Source organism: Anarhichas minor, unplaced genomic scaffold (genome assembly GCF_050575085.1).
Source record: "Anarhichas minor isolate MPS153535 unplaced genomic scaffold, ASM5057508v1 ptg000007l, whole genome shotgun sequence".
Classification (NCBI taxonomy): Eukaryota; Metazoa; Chordata; class Actinopteri; order Perciformes; family Anarhichadidae; genus Anarhichas; species Anarhichas minor.
The window spans coordinates 18,760,940-18,780,942 of NW_027466453.1; the positions used below are offsets into that span (position 1 = coordinate 18,760,940).

Consider the following 20,003-nt stretch of genomic DNA (forward strand, 5'->3'; position numbering starts at 1 on the left):
GTTTTGTGTTACAATAAACTGGCCGTACACACTGGCTACGTTATGGTGAGTAAAAAACACCAATCCACTGAGATCTGAAACACAGGCTGGTGTAAGAAACAAACAGAGCCTTGTGTTTTCCATTTAATCTGTTCCAAACGCAGTTCGGTCAGGAAGCATAACATTAAAGTGTGAGCCCTCCATCTGTCTGGTTTACAGGTCAAAAGCAACTTAATAAGCGTGACCTGAGTAATATTCCTCTACATTTATATGTATTGATTGCTTGAACCTCTTATGTCCGTGGTTTCAGAGGCCTTGGCTGTGTTTGGCATCTACACCATCTTAACTGTTTATTACAAAATGCTTCACAACACAGTGAAGAGTTTTGCTCAGCATGTTCAATTAAATCACTGGAAAAGCATAAAACTGTATTCATCAAAGATTCACAACATTGGGAGGAAAACATCGACAAAATGCAAAATTCACAAAACAAAAAGTTAAGAACAATGACTGTCAGGCATTAATTAGTAAATATTTCTCTGAAACATGACAACAATATTGTGTTATTTTCTCTCTTCTATTTTTATTAAACTGTCAATCAGTCTGTCAAACTATGAACAGCTTTAAAAATATCAGTTTTAGACAAACTATTATGACACTGCCTTTAATAAGAAACCTGAGCTGGAAGCTATACACATTACGAGATAAGGCAAATGGTTATTCAAAAATCCTACAGGAAGACAAACATGTAAAAGATCATGTTAATGATTAATGATGATACTGTGTAGTGTCGCGTTATTATTACAGACGGTACAAGGTACAATCTCAGCTGAACCATGTTATGCTTAAGGCAACTTAAAATGTTTCAGTAAGTTTCAATACTTCAAACTATTTCGAGTGTGAATGTTATCCAAATGTATACGACCTACAATGTGTTAATATAAAGCTCCTCCCACAAAACTATCAACGCTGATACAGAGATGTCCCGGTTCTAATATTCCTGCAATTCTCCAGAGAAGCTCTGCGTCCGCTCCACCGTGAAGAAGCAGAGCGTTCCGGTGAAGCCCAGGATGACCATCATCAGCAGCTGCCACTTGAGCAGCAGGTAACCGCTGTAGAAGAACGCCACTGCTGCGAAAACAGACTGACAGAGGAGAGCTTTGTAAGTCCAGCCCACTATTGTTAAATGATTGGCTGTATCAAAATGAGGTCAAAAAATATAATATATCATTTGTCTCTTTTGGTATCGGATTTACAGACCTGTGCATGCTGTAACAGACAAAAAAAAGTGCAATTTAATTCCAGTTGAATATAAAATGTCCAGGGTTTGTTTCTTGTTACTGGCCAATTTTTGCAGCGAAGACAACGAGAGGGGTTAAGAGATGTGTGAGGGTCTCGTTTTTTTCCTTTTTATGGGGCTTCAGGTGAATTTATTTCATACTTGACAAGACGACATCTTAACCCAGCTTTGCACAGCTCTGCTAACAAGGCCGGAGAACTGTCAACTCGGGATTACCTGGATGAATTTGAAGATGGCAAAAGCTGGCGTGCTGTGTTCAGCATAAACGCAGCCCAGTATGCTGTAGAGTTGTGTATTGAAACAACTGTCCCCAAGTCCAAGCAGGAAGCTGCACAGCAGGGCAATGGATACACTAAAAGAGAAAATATAACTCTCATTACAAACAAAGCACAGTTGCAACTGGCCTTCCCCGTGTTCACTCTTCTTCATTGTTAAATGGTGAGAGAAATCCCCTACCTAGGAGCTAGAAATGGTTGAATTTGGGTGGTGGTATTAAAGACGACGGGGGCATCATCTGGGATGTTGAGGAAGATCAAATAGACAGCAACGAAATGGACGACCATTCCCAGAAACACCACGGAGGTCCGTCTGAAGCGATTGTTCTTGCACAACAATCCAAACAGGCCTCCGCCTGACAAGAAAGAAGGTATTTATGAATGCAGAGACTCTCAATCCCCTCAACGAGCTCTGGTAGAGGAATGTTAACTTACCCACAATTTCTCCGATGCCTACCACAATCCCAGAGATCCCGATCAAGCCTTTAGCTGAATCTCCAAACTCCGTGGTGGCTCCGATACACGTCCCATACACTCCGCTGTAGAAAGACAGCTCCAGGCCTGCAGAAACAAGAGGGGCACGCTGCAGCTGCCAGCCGTCACCGGAGAGTTTAGATACATATTACATTAATGCATTCTCCATGCGACTTACCGCTGTATGCCATGCAGGGACCCAGGAGCAGTATAGTTTTAGTCTTCAGAAGCTGCAGGATGGTTTCTGAACGGGAGGAAACACAATACACTGATATGAATTGCTAATAAATATGTTGTATAATGATAACAAGTGGATTGAGCTCAGATAGAAACGCAGACGTTAGAAAACACCCAGGGGAGAATTTCAACCAGGAGGGGGTAAGGGAATTCAGATTTTAAGAGACAAAATCCCACTCGGCCTGTTTCTACATGCCTGGATGCCCTCTTGACATGAATCAGTGTGCATCTTCGATAAACCCGAGACGTTTTAGGCAGGTGTACACGCCAGACAAAGAGCAATCTGATCATCCAAACAACTTCAGGCTGCACTGAAGGCGGGTGCAAGTGCAGCTAAAACAGATTTAATCTGAAAGAGGCCGTTTCTCTGTACTCTCCTTGTACTGCTAGAAGATTTGTATCCACATGAAAGACATTTTCACCCGAAGAAAAACAAAACTGCCGGCTAGTTTCAGACTGAGAGCAGTGAAGTGCAGAGCACTAGGGGTTATGTCAAATAAAAGAAAACATGACTTTGTTGCCCTTTTCTGTAATACTTTGTGAAAAAAATCTCAGATGAACTGTGTCTCAAATCCATACTACATCCTAATAGTATACAGTAAGTACATACTAATCATCATAGTATATTATCGTAGCAGGTAGTATACAAGGAAATCAATTTACTTTCCATTTTATACTAAAAGTGGACGATACAATACAAACACAAACTACTTCACAAATAGACATAAAAATGCTTTTTTCTATCCTTTTAGTTTTCTGAGATCTTTTTCTTTTTCTTAGACGTAAGAAGCTCCTCAATGATCTTTGTGTCTATCAACAGCACGATACATAGAAACCTGGTAAGAACGAGTCTTGTTAGTACATATAGTTCATTGTGTATCCATCCTGACATACATATCTGTAAATAATACAACTTACTGAATTCTGACTTGGCATCCTGCATGGCGGTGTTTGCTCTGTGCTTATACCTAAACAACACAAACGAAATCAATATAAACTTTGACAAAGTTGAAATAAATAAATACACGTTAACTGCACACACAAACGATCACATAACTTCATTCAAGTGATTTAAAAATCCAAGACACTTGATTCCTGAAAATCTCAACACGCTGCAGAAAAGAGTGTTTGACAGTCAATGACGGCTCCTTAAAGGACTCCTGGTAAAGCTGTTCATCACTCAAACTCAGCAGGGTCACATAGCTGCATCTGAGAGAGAGATAACGGCTTCCAAACACACAAGCTGCCGCCACAAGACCGACCCAAACGTTTTCTCCAGAACTAGAACACTTACAAGATTTCTGTACGATCGACTAATTATTTCTACTGATCGTGTTTTGAGTTGATCTTTCTTCAGAGTCGAGCCGTACAAGTTAATACACCGTTAATAAAGGCCGCGCCTGGACAATTTGGGGCTTTAACCGCCGTCACTCTCGACGAGAAAGTCTCCGTCCCAGCCGACACAAATCTGCCTGATTGCACCCTACTTGTATGAAGTGTGGTGATTAGGCTCGACTGTGTCCACATTTAAATGATCCGCAGAAAAAAGGGCATTTTTGTGAAGGACAGGAGTGATTTATAACTACAGAACTGCAGTGGTGAGTCATCTTGACAAACCTTGCAAAATCCAAGGTGGGTTATTTAAGAATATGTCTTTGTCAGGTGGTGCTGTTATAGTTCAACAGAGTCAACTGGATGAAAATAACTTTTTTTGCGTCGCATGAAACAGTCTGCTCTGTCCCTTTTTATTCATCACTTGAGGTTCGTACCCTCCTTGTCCTTTTCCAATAGTGGTTCAGACAAGTTTAATATATTCTGAGTGATTTTGACAACAGTGAAAAAGGTGTAATTATGTCGAGGATGTTCGCTTACATCACGCGAGTCGAGAGCAGCGACTGCCCTTCCTCTTCAGAGAGCAACTCCTCTTCATGATGGCTCTTCCTCAACACGAGGAAGCTGAGTGTGCCGAGTATGGAGGCGACCAGCAGGGACAGAAAGATGTTTTTCCTTCTGCTGTCTGAGGGATGAAGATTAAAATAAAGCGCTTAATTAAAATACACACGATATATTAACAACATTAAGCTAGGACCATATTGAGAATAACCAATCAGTCCTTTAATCCTCTTGGTATTTTGCTTTCATCATCATGCAAGACTTTGCTGTTATATTCACGACAGTACTTACTGGAGTAGAACCCTACCTGATATCTCTGTCCTTCCATTCCAGTCTAAATAAATGTAAAGATTGCCAAATAGCATGCTGTAAAAAAGTAAAGCAGGTGAATCGAGTGAGTTGACAGACACAGAAAAAAAGCTTCCATTGTTCTCTGCCTCACTTGACTTATTTTTATACTCTTTGAGTATTTTGACAAAAGACTTGTCAGCGTCAATAAAACAAAAACAATGGCCGTGCAGTGAAAAAGAACACAAGATGGACTGGACTTTTTTTTGGGGGGTTGAAAGCGCTGCCTTTCTAAACCCAATCATCTGCATTTCCGCCTTTGAAGAGGCTTCTTTCTTCTTCTCTCTAAGCTGTTTATCTGCCTTTCATGGTGAACAGGGCAGTCCTATGAAGCGCTGGGATCTATTTCTGTCTTTAATTACATTTTACCTAAACTAAAAATGTTGTTGAGTAATTAGTCTGTCCCCAAAGCCTCAGCGGGGTTGAACAGGGCTTCTTCATAAAAGACAACAGTAAATGCATTTTGTACGTGTGTGTCAGCAGCCTGTGAAGAAGTGAATCATACGTTTACTGTGGCAGGGATCACCACTGCAGAGGCAGATTAGCGTTGCTCTGTTGTCAGCTTTGGAGCTGATGACAGCCAATGTAATTATTATACTAATTCAATTTGCATATTTTAACAAATACAAATTAGTTGTCAGAGCCAGTGTGCAAGAGCAGTGGGGCGAATGCAAGAGATGAAAAGGCCAAAATTCTCACCTGCAGACCTCTGTTTAAAGAGGTTTGGCTGTTTTCACATTGTGCAGAGAAAACAATGACTCACTGACAGATATGGCAATTTGTAATAGGATTTATTAAACATATTCTAAAATGAAGCATACCGTAATATCCTGTCAGGCTAAAAATACAGGCCTGACAGTAGTCTGCCTGCTATGTCTTTGATCAACTGAAATAGTTGCATCAAACAAGAAGAGGAAGAAAACATGACAAACATTGTGCTGAATTGTGTGTTATGCACTGAATGTGATGATAGGAGGAAATGATATAATGCAAGCTACATTATTTGCAACCCTGAGTTGCTTTGGGAAGCAAATTAGCAGGATGTTCAGATTCTCAAAAAAAAAAAAAAAATGACTAAAGGCCTCATTTTCAGAGACTGGCAGACAGCATGATACAAGTATTAAAGTGTTTAAAATTAGAATATTAAAAAGGTAAAGACTGGAGTGTAACTGTGTCAGTAGCTGCGTACCTGCACTGCAGTAGAGCCCAGAACATGCCTGTGTTCCTGTTGATGGTGGAAGCATCTGAGTTTTCCACCAGGAAGTGTCCTTGAGCTGTCCAGAGCACTGTGGGGGGAAGCGAGGTCATTTGGGGGAGAAAAATGTAACCAGTCAGTTAATTGCCCACACGAAGTGAAATATTATCTGTCTGTGTTGGTGTGTAATGCATCTAACCACACAGTCACCCCGGGACATGGGGAAAATTCATCACTAGTGCAATGATTTGAGGCTGCATTTATAAACAGGCACAGATCATTTTTCCTCATTTTTCCAGTAAATGCTCAGCAGAGCTGCTTTCTCAGTATGTTCACGAACATCTGCGTGCAAGCTCAAAGTGCTGCACACTATGTATTTGCAGAAAGAACTCCATTTAAGGGCTAATTTGGGATGTACTGTTTATACAACACATCCCAGTCATGATAATCCCTGTTTGAATGATTAAACACTATTTTGAACACTGTGCTTGAATAGGCTGCAAAATAAAACAGGAACCAAGCTGGAGTATTTATTTGTGCTTTTTTATGTGATTCAGTATGTGGGCTAGAACTGAAATGATTAGTTGATGAACCAATATTTGATAATTGACTAATTGTTTATTCTGTTGTCATTCTTCAGGCAAAAATGCCAAATCATTTCCCAGTTTCAACTTCTCAAATGTGAGGATTTGATGCCTTTCTTTGTCGTATCTGGTAGTTTTCGGGAATTTGAATGAGCATTTTTCACTATTTTATGGCATTTAATAGACTAAACAATTAATGGGGAAAATAACCAACTAATAATACTATAAATAGAATAACGTCATTTATCTCTCTTGACATTGTAACCCAGGTTTCAGGTCTGCATCGTAAGCTATACGGGGAGAATATCAAAGCTCCTGAACCAAAAGAGAGTTGCCTTAAATTACTGTAATTTGCTCCAATTCATTCCTTTAATGTTTACTAATCACCGCCTCAACTATAATCTGCATGATGATGCAAACATTTCAGAGAGTTACAGTCGTAGCTTGATTATTATTTGAGACCATAATTCAAAAACAAATCTGTTGGAGGAACTTACTGGCTGCTCCTACGCCGATGAGTACAGAGGTCAGGTAGAAGGACCATGTTGAAGGGATGATGAACACGGCGATGTACCCACTAGAGAGAAAGCCCGGGGAACAGCAATGAGCAACTTCTTTGTCAACCTCCTGTATGTAACTACCATGCCGACGTTTACCTGTAAAGTAGGCCACTCAGAAACATGGTAATCTTCGGTCCAATTACTGCAACGACTGCTGGTGCAAGCAAGTTGGCGAATGAAAAGACCCCATAGATGATTCCGAGGCTGTGATTGGGGGGGGGGGGGGGGGGGGGGAAGAGGATCAGCAGTCAAGTTTTACTTTCATCAAATGAACGTCCTGAGTTGAGGACGTGAACCTGCGTGACCTACCTGTGGTACCCACTCCCACTGAAGGTATCATTCCGCAGGCTTTTCACCACAGTTTGCTGGAAATGAGATGAGAGCGCGGGGTTAGACTGGACGAGATGGGGTCATGTGTCCTTAATTCATTCATCCGGTTTGATCAATTCACTGACCATTGAAGAAAATTAGAAACACGAGGTGCGCCAGACACAGGCTTGTTTCCTCCTGCGCATTAGGCTCGCTTTTTTTGTTTTAGCTTCAAAGTTTTAATAACAAAAGTTGTGTACAAAACCAAAAGCATTAGTTGTATGGTTTATTGGGCATATACATAAAGATACTACCTATTCGGGATACATTATACAAAGGGACCTACACTGAAGAAGATTATTTGCCGAAATATAGTTCTAATTCTAACAGTTACACATGTGAGTAAAAGCACAATGGGCACATCTCAACAGTGTTATGGGATATTAAATATGTTCCAACTCAGCTCAGTGTCTTCTTCAGGCTTTCTGAAAATAAGCTTTTAGAGGCAACAACAAACAAATGTGACTCAGGTTTGGATGTGTAAAAACTCAGTCATAAAGTGGAACTTACTTCAATGTTCCCACAGGTGGTGAAGGCGGTGAAAATGAACAAAAATCCAACACCCAAAATCACTACGTTGAAAGTCCTTCTGTCTGCCATGGTGTTGTATTACTCGTAAAACATTTTAAACGTACTGCTAATGTTGTGCTGTTGACTCATTTGAACTACACGTCTAGCAGAGACTCATCAACTCGGTTAAATCCATTTGAACAAAGTCGCGCGACTAAAGTTGACGTTACTAACTGTTTAGTAACAGTGTGATGCAGCGCAGAGTATAGGACAGAAAGCAACAATGCAGCACTGTTATAGGCCACTTCCCTCCTACCATAAGTAGCCTATTTATGATAGACGCATGACAACTTGTGACTTTAATTTAAGGCAATTTTTTTTTGCAGTCTTCCTTGTCCTTCTACGTCCGTGTTTTCCTCTCTCTCTCTCTCTCTCTCTCTCTCTCTCCCCCCCCCCCCCCCCCCCCCCTCCCCTCCTGCTTCTTCTTCTTCTTGTGTAATTTACGGTCATTTCCACTTATTTAGCTTTGCTGCCTTCCAGAGGTATCCAGGAGGAATATTCATGAAAAGAAAAACAGTCCTTTGACAGTGAAGATGTTATTGTCAGTCAACTTTTACTCAAGTCGCCTATTTCTTATTGTGACACCGTTAGTTACTAGTTACTTAGCAGATTCAGATTGATAATACAAAATATGATGAACAAATAATGATGTATTACACATGCATCTAAGACTTTATTGATCCCTTGGTAAAATTCCCAAACTTTTCTGCAGTATATAATTTTTATTTCTGTGTCATGATATATATTTAGCCCATCCCACAGGGGATTACGAGACCATTTTACAAAATGTACATCTTTCAGTAATTCATGTCAGAGCAAAAATACATTTAAAAGTATTACTATATTCTGTGTACTTTGACCAATGATTCCTCCCACAGCTCTTCCTGCTGAATCAGCAAGAACCATGACACCTTTTCTGAAATCCATGTGTTCATCGAAATAGAAAGAAAGTCCATCTTAAGTGAGCCATTGCCAAATGAAGTGCTACGTGTAGAAGAAAAAATCCTAAAGTGAATTATTTCAGTCATCGTAATTATTGTATGAGAGCATTTGTTGACGTTTTTCTTCAGATGGTGACAGAAAAACCAGTTGTCATCTGCATAAAAAAGAATACTTAATTTCTCTTACATCTTTCCACAATGTGAAGCTTTAATTTTTAAAGCCAAATTATCAATTATCAATTATCAATTGTAAATAATGTGGGGAACATAGCACCACCTTGTTTCCCCCCTGATGAAGATGAGAACTAGTTGGTGTAATACTAATGTCTTTAATCTTACACACGCTATGGGATCATTGTAGAGAGCCTGTATAGCTCTAGAATCCTTCCAATACCCCATATTTAATGAGTCTATAGGCTAAAAGATCTATATTGGTCATTTCTAAAAGTCAATGAAACATTCAGATGTTGATTTATCTTTATTTGTTGTAACTGTTGACAATAAAAGACTCAAGACATGACCTGGATTTAGGAAACCAGTGTTGCTCCTCCACAAGAAGGCCTTCCCTCTCAAGATGCAACATGAGCCTCTCATTAAGTAGAATACAGTTAGTAGACTGTGCTCATTAGGCGGACCCCTCTGCATCTAACAGCATCCTTGTGTCCACACCGTGGGTTTTGGTATTGAGCTTATAATTAGGCCACATAGTTTGCATTCTACCAGATTCAAAACATTGAATTATTCACACAAAATACAAAATAATGGGCAATTTTAAATATTGGTTTTGCCAGTTTTGCTCGAGTCATTTGAACTAGTTAGCTAGATCCTTATTCAGTGTCTTAATTACACAATATCCCCCTTTAGTATATGTCTCTCTATTACAATTTCCGTTAAACATACTTCTTTATGATACCTTTTTATCAAAAGTATCACTGTTTGGGAAAAAAGACCTTTAAAGTGTTTCTCCCATCTATAAATGACCTCAGAAAACCCAAACACAGGATTACCATCGAGCCCCAGCACCTCAATTGGTATTTTCCAAAGTTGCCTCAGAACCAATTTGTTTTTGGGAGGGCCAAAATCTCCAGGGATTTGATGTTTGAATTGTCTTCAAGTTTGCACCTGACCTCTTTAAAAACACCTTTTATAGAATCTGTATCTTCTGTCAAAGCTGGCTGAAGACTTCTAAGAATGTCTTCTTTTCTACATGATTGAACAATTCAGAAACACATTTTCATCTTTACTGTAATAATTCTTTCGAATTCTCATTCCAATATAGTTTGTTGTTAAAAATAAAACGTCCTTTTTGAATAACGGTTGTCTTCTATTTCTTCTTTAATCAAACAGCTACTATAATGTAGATAGTCTTGTTCTTGTAAGTCATTCTTCAATTTGAATGAAGTTGGTTGTTGTAAGCCAGAAGATAAGAAGTTAGCTGGTAAAGTCCTGCTGACTTTCTTTTTTGCTAAAATAATTGAGTTATTGTAGTGAGGGGCTACAAAATAATCACCCTTTTATTTGTTTTTTAGCTTTAGTTTCTTTTTTTTATTAGAAATGTTGTGATGTGGAACTCTGCATCTTACTCAAATTAGATCCATTCAGGTTGCAAACTTAATGACTTGATTTGAAGCTAATTGCAGAAAGTCTTCCACGTCTGCGATGACCCTGATGAGCTCTGGGACGAGCCACGGCCTCACCTGTGCTGTTTGGAGTCAACGAGACACAGGTGAACTCAATCTGCCCTGATTCAGTGCACTAATAACAAGGAGGAGAAACCACTGCTCTTGCTCCGCCACCAACCAGACCTATCCTTCCATATGACTTGAATTATTTTAGAAATTCAATCACTGAGTCCCCATGCTTGTTTACAAAATCATCCAAAGAGGCTCTGGAGGGAACCTGATGCACTTTTTATTAAATACTCGTGAAAAACGCCTATCCTGCTATTAAAATCTCCACAAAAATGAATTGCCTCACCTCGTGAACATAAAAATAAGCCTCCTTTCTCCATACTGATGTCTAGGGTAAATATAGTAAAAATAAAAATAAGTCTCACCTTTATCAGCTAAGTAATATAAATATTAAAGGTGAAGTCAGTGATTCTGTCCCCCGAACAATATATATTATAATTACCGCCTTGAAATAGGCTACTTAAATATACATTATTTTGAAATGGGTCATTCTGTTTAGGGACTTTTACTTTTGGTACCTTAAGTATATTTAATGCATTTTCACTCTTTTGAGTATTTCTACAGTGTTACTGCTAGAAGATCTGACTACTTCTTCCACCACTGGTTACTGTGTTCATTGCAGTGTGTAATGTTAAGAAACATTATTTCTAAAGCACTCTTACACAAAATTATTCACAATTAATAAAACCAAAGTCAATGATGTCAATTTCAGTGTGTTTTTATTATATCAATTTCAGTCTCAGTTGTGTCAAAGCTTGGGGTTCAAATTAATTCTGTCATAGTTGGAGATCTTTCATAGATTCCAATAGTTGGCGATAATGCATAATTTGAAATCCCAAACGTCATACAATATGAAGGAAGAAGAAAAACAGTATCCAATAGCCATTGAGTGGAGTGCCACCTCTCGTTGTCTGCGTTTGCTGCCACAAAAACAAAGACGCTTAGCAAAGCGAGAGGACTCACTCTCTGCCACTTCCGTGTTGGCAAAAACATCGCGCAGGCCTTTGTGGCTACATAACGCAGCGACATTCTTTGTTGTACAACAAGCTTAATTGATTAAATAACACTAGCTCGAGACAGTATTTGACATAGAACCGCTTTTGTCTAAATACAACTTTATTTGTAGTTATTTTCGAAGGCGCATGCGCACTTTCATTATACATTCCTGCCAACCGGCTAACCCAAACTACAAAACGTTTAAACGTTGCAACCGTTAATATAGCTATACTTGTTATGGCATTTAAAAAATGTATTGCTCTTTCTTCGATTTGATAAGCTGTCACACAAATGTTACACGTAAATGTTCGCTTTAACTCAACTTTTGTTGTCGTCGACTTTTGCTCTCTGAATATCAGAGATCATCCTGCTCTCTGTACTCTTTGGCTCAACGTACAACAGATTGTACACAATCATCATGGCGACCCAGGCTGGTGGGTATTGAGAAAATACAGCAGTATTTCCTTCATATCTTTACATTGAGTCTAAACATTGTTTATGGAATAACATGTTAGTAATTGGCATGTTAATATACGTCGCTGTTAATGCAGTGTAGTGTAAATGTACGTCTCTCCATAACGTTATTCTTTAAATGTTCTCCAGTGCTGTAGCTAGCTAACGTTAACGATTGCTAACAGCAGTCAAATGTAACTAGATTTGAGGAGGACTAAAGTTAACGTTAGAAGATTTAACCTGTGTTAGCTTTGGCTCACTTTTGCTTTCAAGAAGCTAACTAAACATGGTTGGGTCAGGAATGGTAACGACGAAGTACCAACAAACAGTTTGTTACGTTAACGTCACCAGTGTAGTGACCAGTAAGGCCAGCCGTGTTACAAGATCTGGGTTTCCGTTAATAACCGTTAACGTTACGTGTGTTCGGTCACGGACCAAGTCTGTGGAGGTTTTATTTGTCCTGTCACGGAACACACAAGTTAGAATCGCTGCCTACATAGGGAAGAAAAACAGCGATGGAAAGAGCTAGAAGAGAGCTAGAGAGAGAAGAAAAAGCGAAACTAGACTTCAATACCACCTTAAAACTGTTTACTTTCGGTTACATTTACACACTATAGCTCCTTATTATGTGGAAGAATTAGGACATGGTTATGAAACATATACATAGATTGTTTTACTTTAAAAGAGAACCATGAGAACTGTAAATAAACTACTTATTAATAACTAACCCACTGTTTATTAAATTAAAGGCTCTAAAGTTAAGAGACTTGGTAGATTTTTAAATGGTACACACGTGTAAAGTCAAATAAATGTGATGTATTGAAAATAAATTTAGAGGAGGGACAGTATGACTTGAAGAGAATGTGATTGAAAACAAAAGGAGAGCTGGTTTTCCACCAAGATTTAGTTTTTTTGTATTTTTTGGTGAGCCATCCAGGTTCAGACACATTACTCCTGGTCCATTAAGTATTTGTTCGTTAGCTACACTCATTAAATACATGGCATTTAATGTGTCATCATTCATTTTAATTCAGTCTCAAAAACTAAAATGAAATGAAATGAAAAGTGTTTTGTAGACTGCATGTACTACACACTGTTTAAATGTAGAAAGACACACAAGCATGTTGAGTACCTCAGATGTGTATTTCTGAATATTTGCGCTGAATAGATCCCAAATCAATGTGTTCCTACTCTTCCAGGAAGTGAAGAAGTCATAATGGAAACCGAGGCGAAGCCAGAAGAAGCCGAACAACTAGGCGAGGAAGCTGAAAAAGGCGAGGAAGCTGAAAAAGGCGACACAGAAACTCCGTCTCACACAGATGCAGTAGACGCCACAACTCAGGACTCTAGTATTAGCAACGGGGACGACGGGGACGACGAGCAGGAGAAGGTGGACTTGAAGATCATCTGGAACAAGAACAAATACGATCTGAAGATTCCTGTCGATAACACCGGAGCCCAACTCAAAGAGAGGATCCACTCACTCACTGGTAGGAACACGCAGTCGCTCCCCTTCAGGTAGACGTTACAGTGGCTGCTTACAGTGATTCTAATGCTCTCTTGTGTCTTCCCAGGTCTTCCACCTGCAATGCAGAAAGTGATGTACAAAGGATTGCTTCCAGAGGACAAAACGCTACGTGAAATAAAGATTACAAACGGTGCGAAAATCATGGTGGTAGGATCTACAATAAATGATGTATTAGCTGTGAATACACCCAAAGAGGTCGTCCAGCAGGAAGTGAAAGCTGAAGAAGACAAGAAGGAGCCTTTATGCAGGCAAAAGGTAAGAGCAATGGCCGCTCTGCAGGATAGAGTCAAATATTGATGGAGTTCTGTGTTATTCACCCGGCACTGTTATTTCAGCAACACAGGAAGGTTTTGGACAAAGGTAAACCTGATGACATCATGGCATCTGTTAAAGGAACAAAGGTGAGAGAAGACGAAGGGAGGAGGGCGCTCCTGCTTCTGTTTGTCGTGTGTTGTATGATTTCACTACTGGACACAAAGACTAACTGTGTTTCTCTAACAGGAACGATTACCAACAGTGCCTTTATCTGGAATGTTCAACAAGTCCGGAGGAAAAGTTCGACTCACATTCAAACTGGAGCAGGATCAGTTGTGGATCGGAACAAAGGGTGAGATCACAGATAGCCTCGTTCCTGCTAAATTCACTTCATACACGAAGATACTAACGACTCAAACTCCTTTGATTGTGTGTGTTCCTCTCTACAGAGAGAACGGAGAAAGTCCCGATGGGCTCCATTAAAAACGTAGCGACTGAACCCATCGAAGGCCATGAGGACTACTACATGATGGTGAGAGGGCTCGCTGCTGCCGACATGTTGTGGGCGGGGCTTACGTGCCTGTATTTTATTGTTCTTTATTGACATTTAAATGCATAACAAAGACACAAAAAAGACAGTTTGCCTTTCTAAAACAGTTAAAGACAACATTTGTTCTACGTAGCGATAGTGAGGACCTGGAAAACCGGGAAGGCAAGACAGGAAGTCGAGCTGAGAATTCCCGCCTGTCTTGATTGTCTCCATATTGGTTTGAAGAAATAGACCCTTTCTGGTGAGACCAGCTTATGAATTGACTCTGCGGTGCACCGCTTCCTCTGTTTAAAGTCAATCCAGCTCACTCTCTATTTGTTTGACATTGTATTTCTCACCGTGAGCACCAGTCGGAGGACGCTTGCTTCACACTTTGTGTGGATGAGCTCGTCACCGCTCAGTCTGACAGCCGTAGTGTTGGAGCAAGGAGGACGATCTGTTGGAGGCTTAACGGCCATAAAAGCTCAAAAACACTCGCCAGCAACGCTCAGCGTCCGCCTGGCCAGTCTGCTCCCACAAATGGGCTTTTCTTCTTTGTTACATAAGTGTTTGTCTGACATATGAAGCTCAGGAGAGACAACGAGCTTCTCCTCCATTTTCTGAAATGACGCTTTTCTGAAAAGTTCAGAGATTTTCAACTAGAAGCACTTCACAAAGAAAAGGCAGAGACGCTGCTGAATACTCTCTCTCTAATAGACGCTATATGGACACAGGCCCTAAAGATGTCAGTGTTTTAAATGAACGGATGTATTGTTCTACACAATGCACAGCAAGAAATAACCCTGATAGATGCAGTAGTGTACTATATATCATTTATATATCATAAAGGCAGAGTTTTAACTTCCTGGCTCCGCGCCCGCTCACCGGGCGTCTGTTTTTATGAAACGCTGTGATGCCAAATGCTCCGCGGCGGACGCGAGTGTAGAGTCACTGTAGCGTGTGAGCGTCGGAGTGATGGAGGTCACCGCAGCAGAGCGGGAAATGTCAGCGCTTTCTCTAGATTAACCTTTCTGTCTGAAGGCACTTGTGTTCTTTCTTTGTCAGAAAACAAAATGGAAATCCCAGAATTAGTGACTTAATTGAATCGAGTCGTCTGCTGCAGATCCAGATGTCAACAAACAGAGCGTCCTCGCGGCGCCGATACACAGAATATCTGCATTCTAGGAGAACGTGGTGAAGCTCGGTGGATGATTCTGTCAGGAGAGCAGCTGATGCGTTTTAGACCTCGATGTTTTGATTAATGGGAAGTAAACAAGAAAAGTGATGTGATACATTTAAAGGCAGAACAAACTGACAGCAACATGCAGTGAATTTCATGGCAGTCGGCCACAAGTGGATTTAAGCAATAATGCCGATTATGAACGTCTAAACCGCTGTACGAGGGGAATTCTGAGGTCGTTTCCAGATTTCGTTGCTTCCTGTTTGTCGAGGTTTACTGTGTATCAGACAGTGTGTGAGCCAATGAAACGCGTGGGAGTTTATTCCCGTACAGTTGAGCTGTCTTCCATGATATGGATCACAGTACGAACACTGGAATCATCTTCAGAGTGCAGCGTTTTTGGCACAACAATGAAATCTGATGCCAGCTGCTCGCTCAGAGCATGTTCCTGCATCACTGAGGAGCTGATGATGTATGAAGAGGAGACGAGGGGTTTAAAATGCCATCATTTAAATGAGTGATCCTCCCCGTTTACTTTAACTCCTGCGCTTAAAAAGAAGGAGGTACGGAGTAATCCATTCATTTCTTATTGATTTCCTTTGGGGTGATTCAGTGGGCTGTAATGTACTGAGAGGCAGTATGTTAAACACAGCATTCAGGTCTTTGAATGTTGATTTATTTAGAAGCATTATGCTTCAATTATATTATTTAGATATTTAAATATTATTTAATATGTACGGATGTCATTTTGATTTGCATCTAAACCCGTTTGTTTGTATTAACAGTTTAGTTTGTGGAATATGTGAACATTTGTAAATTAATTTAACGTGCTTAGCATTTTTTTTTCCACCTCTGTAGGCTTTTCAGTTGGGTCCAACAGAAGCGTCTCAATATTGGGTCTACTGGGTGCCCACGCAGTTTGTCGATGCAATCAAAGACACAGTCCTTGGAAAATGGCAGTATTTCTAATGTGCCTCTTTTTGTGAACTGGGCTCGAGAGGAGGAGCCAATGAGAAATGAAACTGGAGTCAACAGTACGGCTGAAGGAACTTCTTGGAATACATTCAAAGGAACCGGACGGATGCCTGTGGACTAATCATATTGTTTTTAGGTTAAAAGTGCACTATGCGGCAGCGTAACAATTCTCAGCCCTGATGATCATTCAAGGTTTTCAGCAAATCCAAGGGAAAATGATGAAACAATTGTACAGAAATTGCTAACACTTTTCTTCAGTTATTCTTAAAGAAATAAAACTTATTTAATGAAATACATTTGTGTTTTATTCACTTTGTTAGGAACCAAAATGTTGCACATTTGACAATGCAGATCTTCCCAGTTGGTTTGAAAAACGACTCAAACTGTCATCTAGTTTGACGAGGGTCTACGGGTGAACAGCAACAGGTCTTGACACTAATTGTGGATCAGATTTAGGTCTGGATTTGCCCCCCGAGCACTTTAACATTGGCTTTAAAAAGGTTGTTGTCTTTCTGAAAAATGTATCTCCCAAGTAGCGCTTCCTTTGCCGACTGCAGCATATTTTCCTGTAGAGTTTCTCTGCATTTTTCTGCATTTCCAGTCGTGTTGTGTGATTCCTGGTGTTTGGCTTAAATATCAAACGCAGCTTGTAGTAAGATGACCAAAACGCTTGGTCTCAGGCCTTAACGCTGTGTTTCCATGTACCCCTCATGAACACCTGAACTGAGGAAAGTATAATGGCTTTATAAAATGATTTATTCCCTGGTCTTTACTGGGGTGAGTAAAATGAATTGGACAAATTCAGGGATCACAGTTATTTTCACAACTTGCAGGATTAATTGGTATATTATCTCAAGACATGAAATCAATAAACAGCCTTGTATTTTAAACAAAGCGTTGTTAAAAGCATCATATTGCTTTCTAATGAGTAGCACAACTCTCCTTTTCAGTTAATTGTTAAGTACTGTTTACAGCAGTATTCATCAAAGTGAAAGGATGTTTCCTACCACTATTTCAACATTAGTCAAACTTATAATTTGCCGGTCACAGCACTATTGAGGCTGAATTTGCTGAGACCGATGGCAAATAACAACACAGTTGAAAGTGTTCCTATTTCTCTAAACACATGGAGTTACACCAGAAAAGCTTTATGAGCTCATACCCATTATAATATAAATAAATGCATTAAAGTCAAAATTCAACATGAAGTCAAAATGTAAAGCCATGGGTTGCAACTTGCACGTCATATAGTTGAAAAATAACCAGAAAGATCAGAACTGTTTGACGTTCTAAACATATTTATAAGCCTGACCTTTCGACACTAAAACCGTTAAATAATAGTGTGATTCTCAACGCACAACTTATACTTCAAAACAAAATACTTCTGTAATATTATTCTCAAAAAGGGCATCTCAGGTGTTGACATAAGATGCCTTTACTCTGAAGGACTCCAGACCGGAAATTCAAATTGTTGCTTCCGGAAAACATCCCCTCAACTTCCGGTACAACGCTCAGTGGCGGGACCGCGGGACCGCAAACTTTTTCAAGCCACCATCCAGCGGTGAGTGATGTACAAACCGGCGGAAACAACCGCGGAGAGGAAACGCCCACCGCCGGTGAAAGTGTTGTCCGGGCAGCTGAGGACGGCGGAGAGCCGGGGGACCGCGGACGGCGGGGACGGCTGTCTCATCAGGCGGGGCGGGGGTCGCTCTCTGCCGGTCTCACTGGTGTGGATGCAGGGGACCGTGCTGGAGGTCCAGCCGGAGAGGAACACCGTGATGCTGATGGACGAGACGGGGACCTTCGCTGTGCAAGGCGTCAACAACATCCCGAGAGGGAAGCCGTGTTTGGCCCAAGGTGAAGACTGTTTTAGATTTAATGTTTTAAAGGTGGTATATATATTTATTTCACTTGTCTACAATAAATACTTTTATACATAAATATTACATTTAAACAGCTACAGGGGCCCAGGCCACTGTATGTCAGAATCTGTGTTCTGGTAATTAGTATAGTATAGTATGGTAGTTAGTATTAATTATTGATTAATCAAAAAAACAGCAAATCCTCACAAATAAGAATATGAACATGAGAATATTTAACTCTTTTGTCATGACTTAAACTGTTAATTGACTAATTGATTAATCGAGTAATCGTATATTTTCGTGTAGAGAGGACCTGTGTCAAAGACATAGGATGTCAATAGCGTAAAACAGCCATGATGTCTTAATTCTATCTGTGAAAACAGCTAAAAGAACAACTTCACTTCTCTGCTTTCCCTTTGTTCAGCCCACCTAAAACATGTTACTGGGTCTAGATACAAATACGTAAATAAAAGCTGTCCTTGTATACCCAGGTATGTATCCAATTTATTTACAAAAGGAAATAGTTATTTTTTATTCTCCATTCAGATCACATTGGATCTGGATTTCTCTGATCTAATCGTCAATAACTTTTTATTTTCATTTTTTTGTCTGCAGCCTTTTATTATATCTAGTAACTGTACATTTTAAATGACATCAGTCAGGAAATATTTCAAGTTTTGTAGGAGCAGCAAAATTCATATTTTAGAAGGAAAGAATATTAACACCATTTAAATATCCTTTAATATTACTGAGCCAGGAAGCTGTTAGTAAAGTCTGTTATGGCTTTAACACACTTATGGAGATGTGTAGAACACTGCAACTTCACAAGCTCAGAATATGAATGAAGCATTCCTCTCGTTTAACATATGATTCTTGTTTTACTCATGACAAACCACTGCTAATTATGCGTAGTGTGTGTACTAAAAGTGTTCACTCAATCCATTTGACTCCTGCTTTGTTTAAATGAGCCACATCTGAGAATGGTGAAGCAGGAACATTCAAATCTCTCGAGAAGAAGCCACATCTCCCCGGACCAACTCGTTTCCTTTTTAACTATTGCTGTTTTTGCAGGCAAATATGTCATGGTGATGGGCGTCATCATGGCCGCCTCCCCGGAGCCGGTGATCCGTGCCGTGAAGATGGCCGACCTCTCGGAGCTCGCCGGGCTGCACAGAAGGATGTGGAAGCTGGAGGTGGAGGAGCTGCAGCGGGTGCTGGCCTGAAAGCAGAACCACCTGCTGCTCTCATGCAGCATGGAAGTGATGCTCCACTAAAGACTGAACGCTGGATTCCACTTGATGCAACAGTGACAAAGACGTGAGAAAACACTTGTTTTTGTGCGTTCTGTGGCTCCTCCTCCAGAGACGTCACAGTAAGATGTCTGTAAAAATATTAAATAAAGGTGATTCCTACTTTTCTCTACTGAAAACTGAATTTAGATGTTTATACATACTGAACCAGGATTCACAAAGATTACGATTGTTAAAAAACAAGGATGATGTAATAAAATCCATCTTGAGTTCTGCAAAAATAATCTGCCTGTGACATAATGATGGAATGTACAATTTTGAGGTACTTGTACTCTACTGGAGTATTTTCAGAGAACACCCATTAGCTGCTGGCCGCCATGTTGAGAGTCATGTGGAGGCAATCCCTCAATCAGACTTTTTAATTTAGCATTATAAGGTTTTCAATACCCGACTCTTACTTGAAATGGAATATGTCTACAGTGTGTTATTATGATTTCGTGGAACATCTGAACACTTCTTCCCACCAGTGGATCCACGTGTGACGAATAAAACACGCAGC

General features: G+C 40.1%; 3 protein-coding genes across 3 annotated transcripts; 2 read left to right on the top strand and 1 right to left on the bottom strand.

The window, feature by feature from the left end:
- Positions 1-394: 394 nt before the first annotated feature.
- On the bottom strand, positions 395-8,136 carry LOC142945079 (UNC93-like protein MFSD11). The gene is made up of 13 exons (XM_076086401.1): positions 7,725-8,136; positions 7,155-7,210; positions 6,942-7,049; positions 6,783-6,862; positions 5,696-5,792; positions 4,466-4,524; positions 4,138-4,282; positions 3,184-3,233; positions 2,207-2,272; positions 1,990-2,115; positions 1,736-1,910; positions 1,496-1,631; positions 395-1,123 (listed from the first exon to the last, which is right to left on the bottom strand). The coding sequence occupies exons 1-13, from the start codon at positions 7,812-7,814 to the stop codon at positions 971-973; spliced, it is 1,341 nt and encodes a 446-aa protein (XP_075942516.1). The 5' UTR covers positions 7,815-8,136; the 3' UTR covers positions 395-970.
- A 3,556-nt stretch (positions 8,137-11,692) lies between these two features.
- On the top strand, positions 11,693-16,624 carry ubfd1 (ubiquitin family domain containing 1). The gene is made up of 7 exons (XM_076086405.1): positions 11,693-11,846; positions 13,065-13,355; positions 13,440-13,648; positions 13,729-13,794; positions 13,895-14,000; positions 14,098-14,180; positions 16,216-16,624. The coding sequence occupies exons 1-7, from the start codon at positions 11,831-11,833 to the stop codon at positions 16,324-16,326; spliced, it is 882 nt and encodes a 293-aa protein (XP_075942520.1). The 5' UTR covers positions 11,693-11,830; the 3' UTR covers positions 16,327-16,624.
- Positions 16,625-16,759: 135 nt separating this feature from the next.
- rmi2 (RecQ mediated genome instability 2) lies at positions 16,760-19,994 on the top strand. The gene is made up of 2 exons (XM_076086407.1): positions 16,760-18,189; positions 19,266-19,994. The coding sequence occupies exons 1-2, from the start codon at positions 17,901-17,903 to the stop codon at positions 19,415-19,417; spliced, it is 441 nt and encodes a 146-aa protein (XP_075942522.1). The 5' UTR covers positions 16,760-17,900; the 3' UTR covers positions 19,418-19,994.
- Positions 19,995-20,003: the final 9 nt, after the last annotated feature.

Coding starts and splice junctions, on each gene's coding strand:
- ubfd1 (XM_076086405.1), top strand. Junction 14,001..14,097: donor GTTGTGGATCGGAACAAAGG/GTGAGATCACAG, acceptor TCCTCTCTACAG/AGAGAACGGAGAAAGTCCCG. Junction 14,181..16,215: donor ATGAGGACTACTACATGATG/GTGAGAGGGCTC, acceptor CCACCTCTGTAG/GCTTTTCAGTTGGGTCCAAC.
- rmi2 (XM_076086407.1), top strand. CDS start 17,901: ATGTACAAACCGGCGGAAACAACCGCGGAGAGGAAACGCCCACCGCCG. Junction 18,190..19,265: donor GAAGCCGTGTTTGGCCCAAG/GTGAAGACTGTT, acceptor CTGTTTTTGCAG/GCAAATATGTCATGGTGATG.
- LOC142945079 (XM_076086401.1), bottom strand. CDS start 7,814: ATGGCAGACAGAAGGACTTTCAACGTAGTGATTTTGGGTGTTGGATTT. Junction 7,211..7,724: donor CCACCTGTGGGAACATTGAA/GTAAGTTCCACT, acceptor TCTCATTTCCAG/CAAACTGTGGTGAAAAGCCT. Junction 2,273..3,183: donor GGATGCCAAGTCAGAATTCA/GTAAGTTGTATT, acceptor CCTCCCGTTCAG/AAACCATCCTGCAGCTTCTG.